This window comes from Equus asinus, chromosome 3 (genome assembly GCF_041296235.1).
Source record: "Equus asinus isolate D_3611 breed Donkey chromosome 3, EquAss-T2T_v2, whole genome shotgun sequence".
NCBI classification, from domain to species: domain Eukaryota; kingdom Metazoa; phylum Chordata; class Mammalia; order Perissodactyla; family Equidae; genus Equus; species Equus asinus.
Window position 1 is genome coordinate 64,017,422 of NC_091792.1, and position 17,579 is coordinate 64,035,000.

Genomic DNA, 17,579 nt, shown 5'->3' on the forward strand with positions numbered 1-17,579 from the left:
TTTTAATCAACAAACGGGAGCGTATTCATGAATGTCACTTTCAGAGCTCTGTCCTTGGGGTGCCGTGCATGTAAACCGACAGCGCCATCAGGCTCAAACCATTTTTGGAATTTCCCTGATGCCTTCCTGCATCACCTCCGATCTGAACGTAATTGCTCCCTTAACATTTTGGTTATACCTCCTTTCTAAAATGTAATTGGTCCTGCTGAGGGTCCAGTTATTTGTGCCTGAGCCCACCTTTCCTCCTGGATGGCAACCCCCTTGAGGACAGCGGGCTCGCCTTACTCACTCCTGCAGCCCGGGCCCTTTCAGTGCTCTGTAAATGCTGGCTTTGCTGCTGAGTCGTGTTGAGCTCGACCTGGGAACTTCCTTCTGCATTCACACAGCACCCTCCTGAATATCCCCGGTATGGCCGATCTGTGTCCTTTGCGGGATGGATGTGACTTCAGGAAAACACGTAAAGTAATTCTAAGCCAAGTTTGGTGAATGAATTGAGCAATGCCAGTTCTGTCCTATAAATAAGTTTATGAGACTGGTTTTCTTGCATGGCTCGAAAGCCAGGTCTAGCTGCCGTTCCCCTAGAAGCTTTTTTGAGCAGGGCCTTTAGAATAGGCGTGTGGAGTCCCGGGACGGAGGTTGACATCGCCGCTCTGGACTGAGCTGGCGTTCCTGTGTGGGGCTGTAATGCTCAGATTGGCCACCAGAGGGGGCACATGTTCCAGGCCCCAGGGGAGCCGCTGCAGTTGCTCCAGGAACTTTATAAAGCCTGGCGGCCAGAGCAGCTGCAGTTCACATCTCAGTCTGCACCTAGCAGAGCTGCTGGTGCCGCCACAGAACATCTCCCGAGCACTGCCTGTGGCTGACCGCTGACTGAGGCGAGGACCGGGACAGGCACTGCCAGGCCACAGGCCCCCACTTGGGCACAAGGTCGAGTCTTGCCTCCTGACCTGATCCTCCTGGAGAAGTGACCCCTGAGACAAGTCACTGGCACCCTTGCAGCCTCTTTCTATGACTCCGTCTGGATTTGGCTGGCTGTGGGAACAGGCTCCGAGGGGCTGCCTGGGTCTCAGTGTGGTGGCAGCAGCCAGCTCTCCGGCCACCATGGCGAATGCCGGAAACTGAGGCGACAGGCTCTGCAGCCTCAGTCGAGGCACAGGTGAGTCTTGCCACAAACTTTGTCCTAGCACCTGGGCATGGTGTCCCAAAGGCAGCGGAGGACAGGGGGATGTGGCGGATGGAGCAGGGCACTGCGCCAGGGCATCCTCAGGTGGCGGAGCAAGTGGGAAGGTCCCAGGTGTTGGCTGCCTGGGCTGGTGAGTGTGAGCCTGCACGTGGGGTGCCAAAGGAAGCCATTGCCTTAGTGGCAACTCCGCCTGGCCCTTGACATGGCTTGAGAGCCTATTCAGGGAGCAGATGGTACAGGTGACAGTTCCTCTACATGTGCAGGGTGCGTGCACACGCATGCTCAGTGGTGCAACACAAGAAGGGAGAGCTTTTCTATAAAACAGCTGCACCTCTCCAGCTTTGGGTTGTGATTTATGTTAACTAAGTCCAGTCAGAGGAGGAAAGGGCTGGAAACCTCCCGAATGATTCTCTCTCTGGAGATGGCCGCCTGCACGGTGATTTTCACCTGGTGCTGATGACTTTAAAACTAGGCGATCTGAAGAAAAGCTGCGGGCCCTGCAGAGTTAGATGCTGGAACCCAGAGCCACCATCTTTGCAGCAACTGGTGAGGCTTGTGCCACCTCCAGCAGGAAGAGTTGGCGAAGTCCTTCTGCTGCCCAGAGAGGGACTTTGTGCATCAGAGTGCAGATTTCAGCTCCAGTCCGCATTCACCATGTCTTTTGCAAAGGGAACCCCAAATAGCATTGTTTCTGGGACTGGCCAGGCAAGAGGGAGGCCTTAGGGACCTGGAGACCCCCCTACCTGGCTGTTTGGCAGGATCAGAAGATGCTAGGGCTCGGGGATGGTTCTCCCCAGACTCCACCACCCACTCCCTGCATGCCCTTGTGGGTAAAGCCCTTCCATGTGCACCATCCCACTTGAGGCTCGTGGTAACCGAGCAGCGGCCACTGTGCTGCTCCCCATCAGAGAGATGACGGCCTGAGGCCGAACAAGCTCAGCTGATTGGGCCAAGTCTCTGAGTAACACGAAGTGGAGCCAGGACAGGATGCTGTGTCCTCTGAGCTCCCCACACCCCATAGGCCTGCACAGAGCACCTGGGGTGGGGCTGTACATGGCTGATCACTTCAGCTCTAAAATGCATCAAGACACCCCTAAGAGGCTGGTAAAGTGTCCTTTCCCTGTGGCCAGAAGGGCCCACTTTTTGACTTGAAACAATAAAGTCCTGGTTCCTTGGGCTTCATCCACAGGTCACTTTGGCGTCCATACCCTGTCCGTGTTCCCGTGGCCCTGGTCCCCTCCCTTCAAGCTCTTAGAGCCTCTCCTTGACCCCAGGGACCTCACCTGGGCCTCTTCATTGCCTAGTCTCAGACTCTAAAGGTGGCCACCAAAAGGGACTGACACACGCTTCCTGGCCAGAACAACTCTGACGCTGAGCCGGTACCTGGGCAGGAAGCCTTTTCCAGGCCTCACCCCTTTCTGACATCCATTGGTTCTAGCCTCTCTGGGCCATGCTTGGCTTATCTTTATCTGACACCACCTGCTCCCTCACAGAGCTCCTGGGAGGGCAGAGAGATGCTGATGCAAACGGTCTGTACCACCTGGGCACACCAAAGGGTCTGCTGTATTGTCACCACACTGGGCAGTTAGTTGTGCCCTGTCTGAGAGCACAAACTTGACCCCAAAGGCTATGAGACCAATGATGCGAGGGTCCAAATTCCTGTCCCCATTCCCCCAGAAAGAAAAACAGCCCCAAATAAAACGTGGGGCAGACAGAACATTCTTAGGTTTGATTCCCAAGTAACAAACAGTGAGTTGGCTGAGCATTTCCAATCCCATCTCACTCACATCTGGCCTCCTGCTCGGCCCCAGCACCTCTTCCCAACACGCTCCCTGAGGCTCCTGCACGACCAGCTGAGGGGCGGGGAGGGGGCAGAGGAGGGACGCCCTACAGACCCCTTCTAGATAATGGGCGGTGCAGTCCAGCTCTGGTCCAGGAGCCGATCAGCAGAGGGGGAAGGGGGAAGGAAGGGGCTAACCTGGCCCAGGCCTGTCTCCACACTCCACTCCCTGCCTGGTAGCCCCTGCTGGGCTTTGCATGACCTCTGCGTAGCAGCGCCTGTTGTCTTTGGCAGAGAAAGGGTTATCACAGGCAGAAGAGACACTGGCTCCTGCTTTGCAGCTCCCCAGGATGGAGGCCAGAGGGAGGGGTGGTGCATACAGAGCTCGTGAAACCAGGGAGGGTCCCCAGCAGCTTAGCAACAGCAGATCTGCTTGGGGCCCCACCTAGAGGCCCTTAGTGGGTGGAGGACTTGGATGGAGGGTGGTTATTGGGAAACTGGTAAAGTGGACACGACTGCAGCACAGAGAAGCTAAGGTGGGGAGTGTCTCGGGGTTCTAAGAACCCCTGGGTCCAGGGGTAAAGATCCTGGCAGAGCTGTGGGCTCCCCCTGCCCACTCCCACAGGCTGGAAGAAAGGCCTGCAGAGATGGGGGCACCCTGAATGTGCATGCATGCATGTATGTGTGTGTGTGTGCGCATGCGTGCACACATGTGCAGGAGATGTAGCCTCTCCCTACCCAAAGAGACAAGAGCAGAAGCCCCTCTCCGTCCCTCCTGGGCCATCAGAAGGACAGTTGTATGGCAACTGGTCAGTTCTGGCCTCTTCTCAGCCCTGAAGTCAGAGGTCTCTGGAGACAAAGGTCAAGTCACGAAAATAGAGATTTGTGTTTGCTCTGCTGGCGAGCGCTTGGGCCAGCCCCGTTCGTTAGCCCTCTGCTGGAACAGTGCTGACGCCTCCCTCCCACCCTGCCTCTGAAGAGGAGCGGATTGGCGGTTCCCTGCTGTCCACAGGCACAGACCCCCTACCACCACCTGCCAGGCCCCTATCATCTCTTCCCAGGTGGTGGACCCCTGCTCAGGGCTCTGGGCCAGGACATATCTATCCTCCCAGGAGCTTTTATCTTCCAAAGACTTCACTTTCTCAAAGTGGATTTTTGGGTTCATTATCCAGATGGTCAAAGAGCATCAGGACCAAAGGTCAAGCTAAACCAATGGCTGGAACCAAGCTGAAAGTGGAGGGCAATTTGTAACTTCACTGAGCATATACATGAGAAAACGAATATCAAGTATTTTATGCAAATAAATACTTTGTAATTTGGCCTGAAAATGGATTTTTCTTATTACATGAAGAATGCAAATGAATTGTAGAAAACCAAGAAAATCCAGCAAATAAAAAGAAGCACAAAATCCCCACAAAACCCATCAGAGTCCTCACATACCTGTCTCGCCCACAGTAACCTGGGGCATCTCTGAATACAGTCTTTCCATCACATGCACAGAACATGTGTATATATTACCAAATGGGATCATGTTGTTAACACTAGTGTAGACAGCCTGGTTCGTTTCAGACAGCATGGCATTTTCCCAAATCAATGGGTGCGTTCCTGTAACACCATGGGGAAGACCCAAAGCCCCAGTGAGCCAGCCTCAGGAGGCTGTCCAGACAGCAGGGCCCTCCTCTGGTCTACGGCTGCCCCGGTCTTAGTGTCCACCCCAGAGGCCACCTGCTCCTCAGGCTCCTGTGGGAGATGAATCCCTGTTACAGCCCCACTGAACCCAGCTCCTTCTGACCGTGCCAGCCGGGAGCAGTTCTGATCTTGGGAGCAGTTCTGATCTTAGCTCCATATCCTGCTTTATATCTAGTTTCCCTCATTTCCAATACAGAACAGAAGCCCACGTCTCTCTGACGTGCCCAGGGCTCCAGAAGCTTGGAAATGGCTCTGTTTGGACCAAGAGGGTTGGCTTCTCCAGGCCCCAACCAGCACGGCCCTCGGTGCCCTGCTAGCTAAGGGCTGCAGCCCCACTGAGAGCTGTTGAAAGGAAAGGGACGCATCCCACAATCCGAAAGACCCAAAGGGCCTTGGCCTTCCCAAGCACTGAGGAAGTTGGGGAGGGGGAATCCAGGTCCTAAGGACCTGGTGTATGACACCCATTGATGAGAAGGTCCCAGAGTTCAGGCTTAGGGTCAAGGCGGGTGGGCCTTGTTTTCTGTTTTCACATATAGTTTATTCTCTTTCTCTCTCTTCCGCCTCCTTCCTCTCTCTCCACCCCTCTTGCTGTCTCTTCTGCTGCTGCTGCAGGACAGGATGGAGAACAAAGCCATGTACCTGCACACAGTGAGTGACCGCGACACCAGCTCCATCTTTGAGGAGCCCTTTGACGGCAGGAGCCTGTCCAAGCTGAACCTGTGTGAGGATGGTGAGTGCCTCTGGCTCAGTCTCGGGGTGCAAGACCAGCTCCGCCCCACCACCCAACCTTGGCATTGCCGCAGGGTGCTCGTGACCTTGTCTAATATAGCATGCGTTGAACTTCATGCTTTGAAGACTTTTCCATGTGTTTTCTCATTCATGTATCTCAACAAACCTGTGTAATCAGCAGGATGAGTACCCATTTTATGAACGAGCTAGTGGAGGCAGAGAAAAGCACCCAGGATCATACGGCTTGTCAGTCACAGAGAGGTTCCACCACCGATTCTCCTGATTCTAGGGCAGTCCTTTTGCCTCTCTGCCATCCTCTCCTCTGAGTAGTGAGCCTGTGGTCAGGCAAAGGCCTCTGAACCAGTTAGCTCAGACCCTCTCAGGTGAGGAGCCTCCAGTCCATTCCCCGAAGCGTTAGTGAGGAGAGAACACACCTCTTCCAAGGTGCTCGTCTCCCCCTTGGGTCTGAGGCCCCAGGTCATGCCGCAGGAAGGGGTTCCCCATCCTAGTGACCCAGATGGCATACGCTCTTGGGGGCTGGTTATTTGCTAAAACTCTGGAGATTCAACTGATGCAGCTTCCTCCAAAGGAGCCCGGAGCACCTTGCCAATGGCCTGATTCTTGTGTATCCAGCACAGAGCTCGACACTTAGTAGGTGCTTAAAAAATGCTTGCTGCATGAATGAATACACTCCTCTTTGCAGTGAGTGTAGGAGAGAGAGCATCCCCCCACTTCAAAGATGAATAGAATGGAGCTTACAAAAGAGTCTTGTAAAGACTTACGGTCAAAGTTATGTAAAGACTTATAGATGGAGACAGGTTGTACTAGTCAGGGTTCCCCAAAGAAACAGAACTAGTAGGATGTACACATACATAAAATAGATTTATTAGGAGGAATTGACTCACATGATATGGAGGCTGAGAAGTCCCATGAGCTGCCATCTGCAGGCTGGCGACCCAGGAAAGCCAGTGATGTAATTCAGTTTGAGTCAGAAGGCCTGAGAACCAGGGGAGCCAATGGTTTAAATCTTAGTTTGAGAGCTGGAGGAGATGAGATGAGAGATCCCAACTCAAGCAGACAAGCAGGAGGCGGAAAGTGAGTTCCTCTGCCTTTTGTGCTATTTGGGCCCTCAACCAATTGAATGGGGCCCACCCACACTGGGGAGGGCAATCTGTTTTACTGGATCCACCAATTCAAATGCTAATCTAACTGGAAACACCCTCTCAAACACACCCAGAAATGATGTTTAATCTGGGTGCCCTGTGGCCTGTCAAGTTGACACATAACATCAACCATCACACACGCCTTTATTGGAGCTTTTTCTCATGCACCATATTTTGTTGTGCTCCACTCTGCTAGCTGCCTTGATCTTGAAATTACTCCTTCTCATGCTCCAACCATGTATTTCCCTCCTACAAGGTGTGAAGTGTAGGAAGGGAAGCTGGGTGGCTCAGAAAGGCAAGAATTGGGGACAGTCTCAGCAGGAGAGAAGACAAGGAGATTTGGGCTTTGGACCAATATGTCTCTTCACCCTGCCCACCATTATAGCTCTTCCTCTGGATTCCAATGAACAAACATATTTTGAGGACCTACAATGTGTCAAGCTGTGGGTTAGGTGCCAGGGATGCTCCAAAGAGAAATTAAACCATCCTTGCCCTCAAAGGGCTTATGATCCCAGTAGAAGGGACTGGCCTGGGGATAATTACCTGTAATACAAAGTAGGCAAAAATTTCTGTGATTACTGAAGTTAAGCAGGGAGGAGGCTTTCTGGAAAAGGCCTTAAAGACTGACTAAGATTTTGTAAGAGAAGAGGTAGGAGGGGAAAGTTATTACCTGCTGAGTTACACCAAGCGGGCAGGTTAATGCCGCCTGAGAAGAGAGGAAAGTCCCTGAAGAGCATGGTCGCTGGCCAGTGCTCAGCACTTGCCAGTCAGAACATCAGCAAAGGCCAAGCTGACTTTCACATCCTTGATCCAGTCCTCTCCCACCAGCCCACTTCCCATCAGTAAAGAGGCCCAGTGTGGCAAGACAGAACTGGGATACAGCACATTGGGGGGTGATTGGAAGACCACTTGGTACCTTGGGTGCCAGTGGGGGAAGGGCAGGGCAGGGGGGTTCCAGAGGTCAGCAGAGGCCTGGAGTGGGAGGTGTCACTGGGCAAACCTACCCTCTTCCCTTTACCTCATCTTATTCTCCCTTTTTCTGAACCCCAGATAAACAAAGATAATTCAGACCAGAAGGACGGAAAAATAACAGTAACCCCAGCCACTGTGCTTTCTAGGCCCCTCAGCAATGGGGCGATCTGGTTCAGAGGGCAGTTTTAAAGCCATGTTGGCAAGTGTCCTTGGGGGTCACCTGAGGCCCGGGCACTCTGTAAGGTGCAGACTGTAGAAGCTGGAAGATGTGGGGTCAAGGCTGATTTACCCCTCCTGGGGTGTGTGACCGGACTGTGGCACATGCCCTCTCTGGGCCTCAGTGTCTCCATCTGCCAATTCAAACGGGTGTCTGTAAGTGTGTCCAGTATTTGCACCAAAAGTGTCTTTGCCACAGACATCTTTGCTGCAAACATTTTTGCCACGTAACTAATTGGCCATAAGGCAATTTTGTTGTACAAGATAAAATAACAAAAAATGAAATAAAAGAGGGACATTTAAAAGGACATAATGAAACCTGTAGTACCTATCTGGACTGCTAAATGTTCCATTACGTGCCCAGTCTTTCGATTTCACCAAATCATCTAAGGCAGTTTCCACGCCAAATACCAAATTTCTGTCTAGTTGTGTTCTCTCCATCAAATAGCAACAAATGTTCCCCATCTTCAAGAAACTTACACTCATCAGGAATCACATAACCTTTTCTTTTCAGGGGGGGATAGGAGGAGCTTGATTCTTTTTTTGCCTCTGACTTCTAATACCGCGTGATAAATTTGGCAAAGACGGCATTAGAGAACAAGCCATTGTATCTACATTAGCTAGAGAATGAGTAACTCACGCTCTGGAAGGCTGTTGTGAGTGACAGCCGCTTCATTTGTGTTTGCCACCGCTTGGCAAACTTTTGGTTTCGATGGATGGGAGGAATACTCGCCAGAGGATGTGCAAACTGATACGTTCTCATTTTCTAGTGTAGTGTGCAATCTGGCATCAGTCTTATTTCACACTTCCAGTAAGTTTTATCCCCATAAACTGTCCAACCAAACTGTCAACCAGTTACGTTATCTTTTATGGCAAAATTGCCTTATGGCCAATTAGTTATGTTATGAAACTGCCTGCAGCAAAGTGCTTATGGCAAAAGTACCCAGAGCCGTCTCTGAGATCCTGTCCGGTTACAGATTTCTGTGTGTAGAAACAGACCTGGTCATTGCTTTTGGGGTGTGGTCCTTTTAAAACCTAAGGTAGAACAGGACACCACCCTGAGCCCAGCCCACACAGGCTCCCACCCAGATGGGAGTCAAACCCAGGCCCCGGCCTGGCCTGGGAGGCCACTGGCTTTCAAGTTGAACCTGCTGGCGGCTCACTGGGGCCTCAGCTCCCCAGAAGGTGGTTCCCGAGGTAGGCTGCCCCAGACCCACTGGGCTCACTCCCTCACCTCCTTCTGGTCTCTGCTCAAATGTCACGCCCTCCCCTGCCCCCACTCCTTGCTTCTCTTTTTCCTTTTTCCCAGAGTCCCATGTCCTTTTGAGACAGATGTACTTTTCTTATTTATTATGTTAATCATTTACTGTCTGTTCCTCACAGAAGGACACAGGCTGGACAAGAGCAGGCATTTGTTCTGTTCGCTGACAGCTCCCAGCCTGGCACACAGTAGGTGCTTGCTGAGAATTTGTTGAAGGAACAAATGAATGAACACAGGGTCCTTGAAATCTAAAGATGACAGAACGAATACATTCTAAACCTAACTTCCAAATTATCTATGTCTCCCCCACTCTTTCTTTGTTTCTGGAGCCAGGCGCGGGGTGGGCGCTGAGATGAGAACAGCTCCCCAAAAGCTCACAGTTTCCGGTTTGATTTATTTCCCCTTCCCATTCATTTCTAAGAGGAGAACGGGGAGCTCTGATTTGGGGAAATTCAAGCCAGATTTGATCTGTTTCCCCAGGATTCTGCTTCGTCTTTGATCCTCGTCTCTGGAGAGTGTGAGAGGAGGGAGAGGAAGAGTGGGGCTGGTCCGGAGGGAGGAGGGTTGATGGGAAAGAAGAGGGTGGACGGAGATGGGGAAAGGGAGGGGTACCAGAGCCACCCCCTGGGCCTTGACTGAATTAAAACAGAATCGCCTGGTAGGCCTTGGAGGGCTCCAAGTCCCTTCCGGGATTTTCCCCTGAAGGCAGGGAGATGGGGAGAGGAGGCTGTGCCTCCTCTTGGCCTGGAGGATGCTGGGATCTGGGGAAGCAAAGCTGCAGAAACACAGCCCAGATATTTAGCTATGACTCAGACCTTAAGGACATTAGGGTGGAACATGCTATTTTAGAGGTCACATGTTGATAACTCCCCGTCCCCTCTCCTCTTCCGTTGTCCCCTGCTCCGTCCTCTCTAGTCTTCTCTTCTCCTCCCACGCTGCCTTTATCACCCGGTAGGTGGAAAGAAGGGAAGGTGAGGGACTGCTGTGTGCCTTGGTTCCTTCTCCCCTGCAGGAGAGGCCAATCCTGCAGGACGCTTCCCCACATCCCTCAGGGCTCCCTCCCACACCTGCTCTCTCACGTTCTTTGGCACCTCTCACTCCTCTGCACCCCTTGGTGGGTCCACCTCTCTGGACCCCATCTCCTCCCTTGTGTCTGAGCCATCAGCATCCTCGTTGGAGCCCCATTGTTGATGGGAAGGCCCCACAAGCAGGGACGTCCTCACCTCCGTGTCTCCAGTGGGAAACAGCATTGGTTCCACCTGTGCCACCGGAATTGCGTGGAGGGGCTGATTGCAGAATGTGACCTCCGAGGTCCTTGAGCCAAGCCTCCTCTGACCTCGATGCCCAGTTACACTTCCTTTAGAACAGAAACCCAAAGGGGCCGGCTGGGTCTGCTTGCCCCTCTCCCTTTGCCCTCTCCCCTCTGCTCCTTCCTCTCCCTCCCTCCCACTTTCTCGGCTCCTGCCTTTCTCCTCTCGCCTGTACAGCTGTAGGCCTTTCCAGTCTGGCGCCAGGAGGCGGAGGAGGCGGAGGGCTGGGCGTGGGTGGTGTTTGGCTGGGCCTAGCTCCTCCACGGCCCTTTCCGAGGGCCAGAGAGAGGTGTTAGTGTCAGAAAAATATTGCAGTCATGCTCACCCTGCGGCCTCAGGCCCTCCACCACGCTCGTGGCGTCATCCATGGGCTGCAATGGGAGGTTCGCAGGGGTAATGAGTTACACATGCTCCTGGCCGCGCCCGCCGCCCGCAGCCAGGCTGCTTGCTGAGTTTAGGGACCGAGCCCCCCGTTCTGACGTTCCTTTCCCATAAAATTAAATTCTTCTCCTAAGGGAACCCCCACATCCCCCTTCTCATCAATCAAATCTCTCTGGTTCATCTGGTGTAGCTGAGGGCTGCTGGGCAGCCGCCCAAGGGTAGGAATGGATTTCCTGGGAGGGTCCGCTAGGGCCTCACAGAGGTCACACCCTTTACAGGTTGGAGCATTGGGCACTGGAGCAGGAGAGAGCAGAGATATTAACCCCTGCAGCACCACGGTGCTCCCAGGATTCTCTCCCTGGCAGACAAGAGCTGAAAGCAAAGTACAGCTAGATAAACGTGTGGTCACTGTGGGCTGGTGGCCAGGCTGGATCCTGGGTCTCCCTTACCCAGTGGACTGTCCTTGCACCAGATGGGGAGCAGCCTGGGGAGGTCACAGCCTGGACGCTGAGGTTTGGCAGGTCTGGGCTCGGTGCAGGGCGTCTTCTGTTTGCCCTCCATTCCTACTTGCCACCATTCACCCGCTCTCTGCCTCTCTGGGTTTGGCCACTGGGGAGCCACCGAGCAGGAGGTGGGCAGATGGAAGACAGGGAGGTTGCAATATTTATTCCCCCATCTCCTGCCCCATGGGGTCACCTCAGATTGCTGTGTCCTTCCACCCAAGGTCACAGCTCCTCGTAATCTACCCTCTCCACATGGAGAGAGGTTTTTTTGCCTCCAGGTTCCAGTAAATGCTCCCCTCCTTGACCCTGGGGGCCTGGGGTGGTTACAGCGGGAGGACCCCACTCTAGCCCTTATGAGCATCTTACACCCTGGCCACACCTTTGCCTATAGTGCCTTTGTCAAATCCTGTGACATTTTCTAACTTGAGTGGGCCACCTGTTTCACTGGGGCCCTCACCATGTAATCCTCAGTGTCCTCACCTGCAAAATGGGCGTGTTATTCACCTCACAGGAGCTGCGGGGGAGTCAGTTGATAGAACCCTCGTAAAGCACCTCATACACAGTCGACCCTTGATACACATGTATTTCACCTCCCTGCTCTTTGAGAAATGTCCTGCAAATCTTGGGGAAGAAGGAGAGGGAGAGATGAGGAGGTCAGGGGCAGCTGCTGCCACCCACGCCACTTCTCAGGGACCCCTGGCCTGGACAGTGTTTTAAGGCTGGTGCTTACCTTCTGGTAAAGAAAGCAGAGTTTTGGTTAGTGGGCTTCCTCATAGAGCCTAGATACTCAGAGAAACCAAGTGAGGTCTTGTAGTCCTATTCCCCAAAAAGTAGAATCTGTAAGGAATCTTCTGGGCCCTGGGGGCTGCTGCTTCTGTGGTGTGCCTGCGTCTGTCCCTTCCCCATCCCGACAGGGGCACTCGGCACCCAGGTGCCTTCCTGATGTCTGCTGCCGGATGGTCGAGGGATGTGTTTTGTTGGCCCTGGGGGGAGGCTGGGATCTTGTGGAGGGTCAGGGAGGGGTGAGAGCAGTCCAGAAGACCCACGGGCTCCTTCCCACACAGGTGGACACTAAGCAGCCTCTGCTCCGCCTGCCTCCTTCACCCAGGCCTCCAGCCTGTGGTCCCTGCCGTGGCCTGTGTGGCATGGCTCCAGGGACGGGGCAGGGACGAGGCTCTGGGGTGTGTCACTGGTCTGACTGCTGGCCAGGTGTACTCTGGAGTGGGTGGGCTGGCAGGAGGACTGGCAGTGAGAGTAGGGCTGTAAGTGGGGTTGGGGCTTCAGGAGACCCCTGAGGGGACTGGGCGATGAGTCGGGGCACGGTTATTCTCAGGCGTGACACCGTTTCTCCCCCCAAGGACCTTGCTTTTGTGGCTCCTGGCCTTCCTTCCCCTGCTTATTCGTTCACACATTTCTTCGTCTTCATTTTTCCACAAGAAAGGTGTTTTCAGGCACCCTGCAGGTGCTGTGCCCTGGCCACGGGCAGCAAGGGGTGCCAGGAGTCATGAGACAGGCTCTGCCCTCTGTCATTTTACCGTCAGTCCAGCTGGTCTGTCCTCTTCCCTCCTCCCACCCTCCGCACTGCAGACCAGCGCGAGATTGGTCCATGTGCAACACTTACCTAAAGGTGGCCCAGTGGGAAGGACGTTCAGGGTTTGGACCACACAGTTGGTGCCTCACTCGCCCCAGGTACCCGAATCCAAAGGTCACGTCCTTAACAGTCTCACCTCCATTGCGAGGATGGCGTTGCACAGTGGCAGCAAGTCCCAGAGCAGAGAGGCTGGGCTCCAGCTCCGGCTCTGCTGCGTGCTAGCTGTGAAACCCTGAACCAGTTCTTAGCCTCAGCTTCCCCTCCTCTATAAAATGGGATAACAGTAGCCTCTGACTCAGGGATGTTGCAAGGGCTACCTGAGTTATCCCACTTTAAGCCCTCCAACAGTGCGAGCTCCATCAGTGACAATCTTAGGAGGAGTCCTGTCACATCCCTCCAGTCTGTCTGGTTCCACCCTGGGGCCCGCCCGTGGTGTTCTGATTCCTCCACGTTCTCTGTTTTCAGTCTCCAGGACAGTGAGCTTTGTTCCTACCTCTTTCTTGGTTTTTCCGGTGTTGATGCGTGGTGTCAGATGATAAGCAGTGTGACTGATGCCCTTGACTCTAGAAGCCCTGGCTTCTCTCTGTCTCTTTCCCGGGCCTCTGTCCTGGCCTCCCTGGCCCGTCAGCCAGTTCGTTTACACTTATGCTGCAGCTGTGTGCACCTGAGTGCCCTCTGGACTGTCAGCTCCTTGGGGGCAAACACTGTCTGCCTTGGATTCATGTTAATGTCCCCAACACCTAGCACTGTCTTGCACATGAAAGGCGCCTCTGCTTGTTGATTGACTGAACACATTCTTGTTCGCCAAATCCATCAGTGCCAGGATGAAGGAAGGCTTAGAGAGATGAGTTTAAGACAAATAAAAGGAACCGTGATGTCATTCATCCAACGATTACAGAGTTTTATGGTGCTGCTGGTGTAGGCAGAAATAAAAGGTCATGATTCCTACCCTCGGGGAGCTTAAAGTCTCCTAAAGACACAGACATGTGAACAGACCCTGCATTATAATTTGACTTGTGTCCGACAGAGGGAAGGAGTACAAAGTGCAACTAGACGGGTATGCAGGAGCCCTCCGTGAGCCTTGGGGAGGAAGGCAGGCCCCCTGCAGAGAGAGTTGCTGGAATGAAATAGCGAAGGACAGGCAGCAGCTTGCATGTTAGAAGGGACGGGGAAGGCTTTCCAATCTGGGAGCACAGCACAGAGCTCAGGCTGAGGAAGGGGAGAGGCAGGAGGTAATGAGCGCTCACTTATTGAGCTCTGCTGGGCCAGGCACTGCTGCCAGGTTTTTACAAGTGGCAGCTCGTTTGATCCTCAATTAACCCAAAACAGGAGTCCCCAGTATTATACCCAAATAACATATGAGGCCATGAGGCACAGAGACCAGGTAACTCACCCAAGATCACCAAGTTAGGAAGGATTGTCCATCCAGGCTCCTATAACAGATACCATGGACTGGGTGGATTATAAACAGCAGAAATCTATTTCTCACGGTTCTGGAGGCTGAAGTCCAAGATCAAGGTGCTGGCAGACTCGGTGTCTGGTGAGCTCCCTCTTCCTAGTTAATAGCTGTCTTCTCACTGTGTCCGCACGTAGTGGAGAGACAAAAGAGCTCTCTGGGGTCTTTTTTACAAGGTCGCTAATCTCATTCATTAGGGCCCCACCCTCATGACCTAATTTCCTCCCAGAGGCCCTGCCTCCTCATGGCATCACCCTGGGGATTAGGTTTCAACACACGAATTTCAAGGGGACACAAATATTCAGTCTATAGCAGTTGGAGTCAGGATTCACTGACTGTGCAGCCCACACTCTTAATTTTGCTGAAGCTAAAGCCAAATCATGGAAGGTCTCCTGTACCACCCATAGGAATTTGGGTTTCTGGAGGCAATGGGAAGCCAGCCGAAGGTTTCAAAGCGTGAAAGGATAAGGTCCAATTTGCATTTCAGCATGGTCACTCTAGCCACAGGAGGACGATAGGTTTCCCAGCGGGAAGGTCGTCAGTGACCTCTGCAGAGCCGGTTCAGTGGGGTGGGTGGGAGAGAAGCCAGAGTGCAATGGATTAGGTCTGACTTGAAAGGCAGGGAGAGAAACCAATGCAGATGCTGCTTTGAAGGCACCTGGCTGTGAGGTTGGGAAATGAATCGATGGAGTGGTGGAGGGGCGATAGTGTTGTGTCCAGTTAGGATAATCCAGGTGAGAAATGCTGGTGCCTTTGAAGAGGTGATGGCCGTGGAGGAGGTGAGAGTTGACCCAGTTCTGGCTGTGTACTTTTAGATTAGAGCCCACGGATTGGTGGGGTGTGTGGAAATGAGAAGAAGTCCAGGGAAGGCACTCACACCATGCTGAGAGGTCTAAGATGTTGGGAGGTAAGGAGGAGCAGCAAAGGAGACTAAGAAAGAGCAACTAGTGAAAGAAAAATCAGGAATGTTGAGCCCTGGAAATGTACTGAAGAGGGAGTGGTGCCCATCTGTGCCAATACTGCTGAAGGGTCAAGTTGGAAGAGCACTGAGCCTTGGCCACTGCACTGAGCCATTGGAGGTCAGTGGTAACTGGGTATATTCATCAGTCCAGGCTGTGTAACAAAATACCACAGACTGCCTGGCTTCGACAACAGATATTTATTTTCTCACAGCTATGGAGGTGGAAGTCCAAGATCAAGGTGTTGTAGGGTAGGAAGACATTTCCTCTTCCCAAATGGGGGTTCGTCTGGCCGGAGAACGAATTAAATTCACATGAGGCAGAATAGCAAGAGAAAATTAAACAAAGCTTTTTGAGGAACCATGGCCCGGGGCCTTTCTTCCCGAAGGAAGAAAGGGCACCCAAGAAGTGGGGTGCCCAGAGTGGTTATATACCCCCAAACAGGGTGTTTCACATGTGATTGAAATGTCCCTCCCACAATAACCACAATATTGCCCTGTTGGCACATTGCTTGATAGACACAGCAGGTAGTGGTCTGCTGTCTCAGAGGGCGTAGCCGGAGGCAAGTCAATTGTCTGGAGCTGGGCGGTCACGGGTGAGCGCAGCAATCAGTTCCTAGCCTAAGGAAAGATGCTTAATCCTTAAAGAAATGCCAGCGTTGGGAGGGGGAGGGAAGTTAGTTACAGGAGGTTACCAGACAAGCACAATAAAATGCAGATTTAAGTCCTTGCCTTTGGTATTGATTAAGAGTTTCTAGAGAGAAGGTCATCTCCTTTCTTCTTCCTGGCACAGAGAGGGAGGCAGCTTTTACAGATAGAGATTTACCTTACAAATGTAAACGTGTCCTAACAAAGGGCAAGTTCCATTCCTCAGAGCCTCCTTCCCTGTCCCCGTTTATCAAAAGCAATCAGCCTCAAATAATCCTGATGCCAAAGAGACATATCTTGGGGTGGCCATTTCCAGACCCCCACAGTGTCATCAGGGTTGTTTCTCCTGAGGCCTCTTTCCTTGGCCTGTAGAGGGCTGCCTCCCGCTGTGTCCTCATGTGGTCTTTTCTCTGTGCACATGTGCCCCTGGGGTCTCTCTGGGTGTCCAAATTTCCTCATCTTATAAGGACACCAGTCAGACTGGATGGGGGCCCATCCTAACAGCCTCATTTTACTTTAATCACCTCTTTAAAGACCCCGTCTCCAAATGCAGTCACATTCTGAGATCCTGGGGGTTAGGGATTCAATACAGGAATTTGGGGAGACAGTTCAGCCCATAACGCTCAGCAAGAGCAGTTTCAGTGAAGTTGGGTGGAAGGAAGCTGACTGGAGCGGGTTCAGGAGAGAACAGGAGGAGAGGAATTGGATGCAGCGGCTGCATACGAGTCTTTCAAGAAGTTCTGCTGTACAAGAGGACAGAGAAATGGAGGGGAAAGGGAGGTCAAGAGAGATTTTTGTTTTCTTTTTTAAGATGGGAGAAGTAGCAGTATGGTTATGCTGATGGAGTGATGCTGTGCAGAGGGAAACATTGGCTAGGCAGGATTGCTGGAGTTCTGTCCTCGAGCAAGTAAGAGGAGAAGGAGTCTGACGTGCAGTGGAGGGCGTTGGCTCGGCCCACAGCACAGACAGCTGGACCACAGTGACAGAAGGGAAGGCAGAGTGTGAGGGCCTGGATGCAGGTCATGGTTATGCTGTGGTGGAGCTAAAGGAAGCTCTCTCCTCATTGCTTCTGTTTTCTCAGCCAAACAGGAAAGCGAGGGTGAAGGTGGAGGAGGAGGTATGAAACAGGTGTCTAGGAGATGAGTTCGTGAATGGACTAGGAACAAGCCCACTGGACAGCTGTCAGGGCCCACCTGGGTCTAGTGGTCGTGAGCTGAAAGTCAGCCCAGTAAGCATGGGAGCGGGTCTTTCCTCCCTCCAGCTGTGCTCAGCTCTGCGGATGTGAGTGCAGAGTTACAGTTAGTTCAGAGCAGGGTTAGAGTGTCAGAGGTCAAGGGGCACGAGAGTCAGACTTCTTGAGGGAATGAGCACACCAGGAGACAGGGGAGCGGGTTATTGGGACGTTTGAAATCGGGATTGAGAAGGGGTTTTGATTATTGGTAAAGCCGATAGAAATGTAATCTGAGCTACATGTGCAATTTAAAATTTTCTGTTGGCTGCATAAAAAGGTAAACAGACACAGATGAAACTAATTTAAATACAGTAATATGTTTTATTTAATCCAATATATCCAAAATGTTATCATTTTGATATGTAATCACTATAAAATTTATGGAGATATTTATATATTTTTTCTCATGCTGAGCCTTCACACAGTCTGGTGTGTATTTTGTGTTTCGAGCCCACCTCAGTTTTGGCCAGCTACATTTCAGGTGTCTCAGGCTGGAGGTGAAATCAGG

The 17,579-nt window shown here is 52.5% G+C and overlaps 1 protein-coding gene across 2 annotated transcripts in view; it reads left to right on the forward strand.

Annotated features, from left to right (window-relative positions):
- The first annotated feature begins 775 nt into the window (after positions 1-775).
- The window catches only part of SCARA5 (scavenger receptor class A member 5), a 114,956-nt gene continuing 98,152 nt past the window's right edge, over positions 776-17,579 (forward strand). The window contains exons 1-2 of one of the 2 annotated variants that reach the window (XM_014843315.3): positions 776-1,156; positions 5,265-5,382. In XM_014843315.3, coding sequence (XP_014698801.1) covers positions 1,109-1,156; positions 5,265-5,382 — 166 coding nt within the window. In that variant the 5' untranslated portion in view covers positions 776-1,108. The remainder of the gene's footprint in view (positions 1,157-5,264; positions 5,383-17,579) is intronic. The other variant, XM_014843317.3, reaches the window with a different exon arrangement.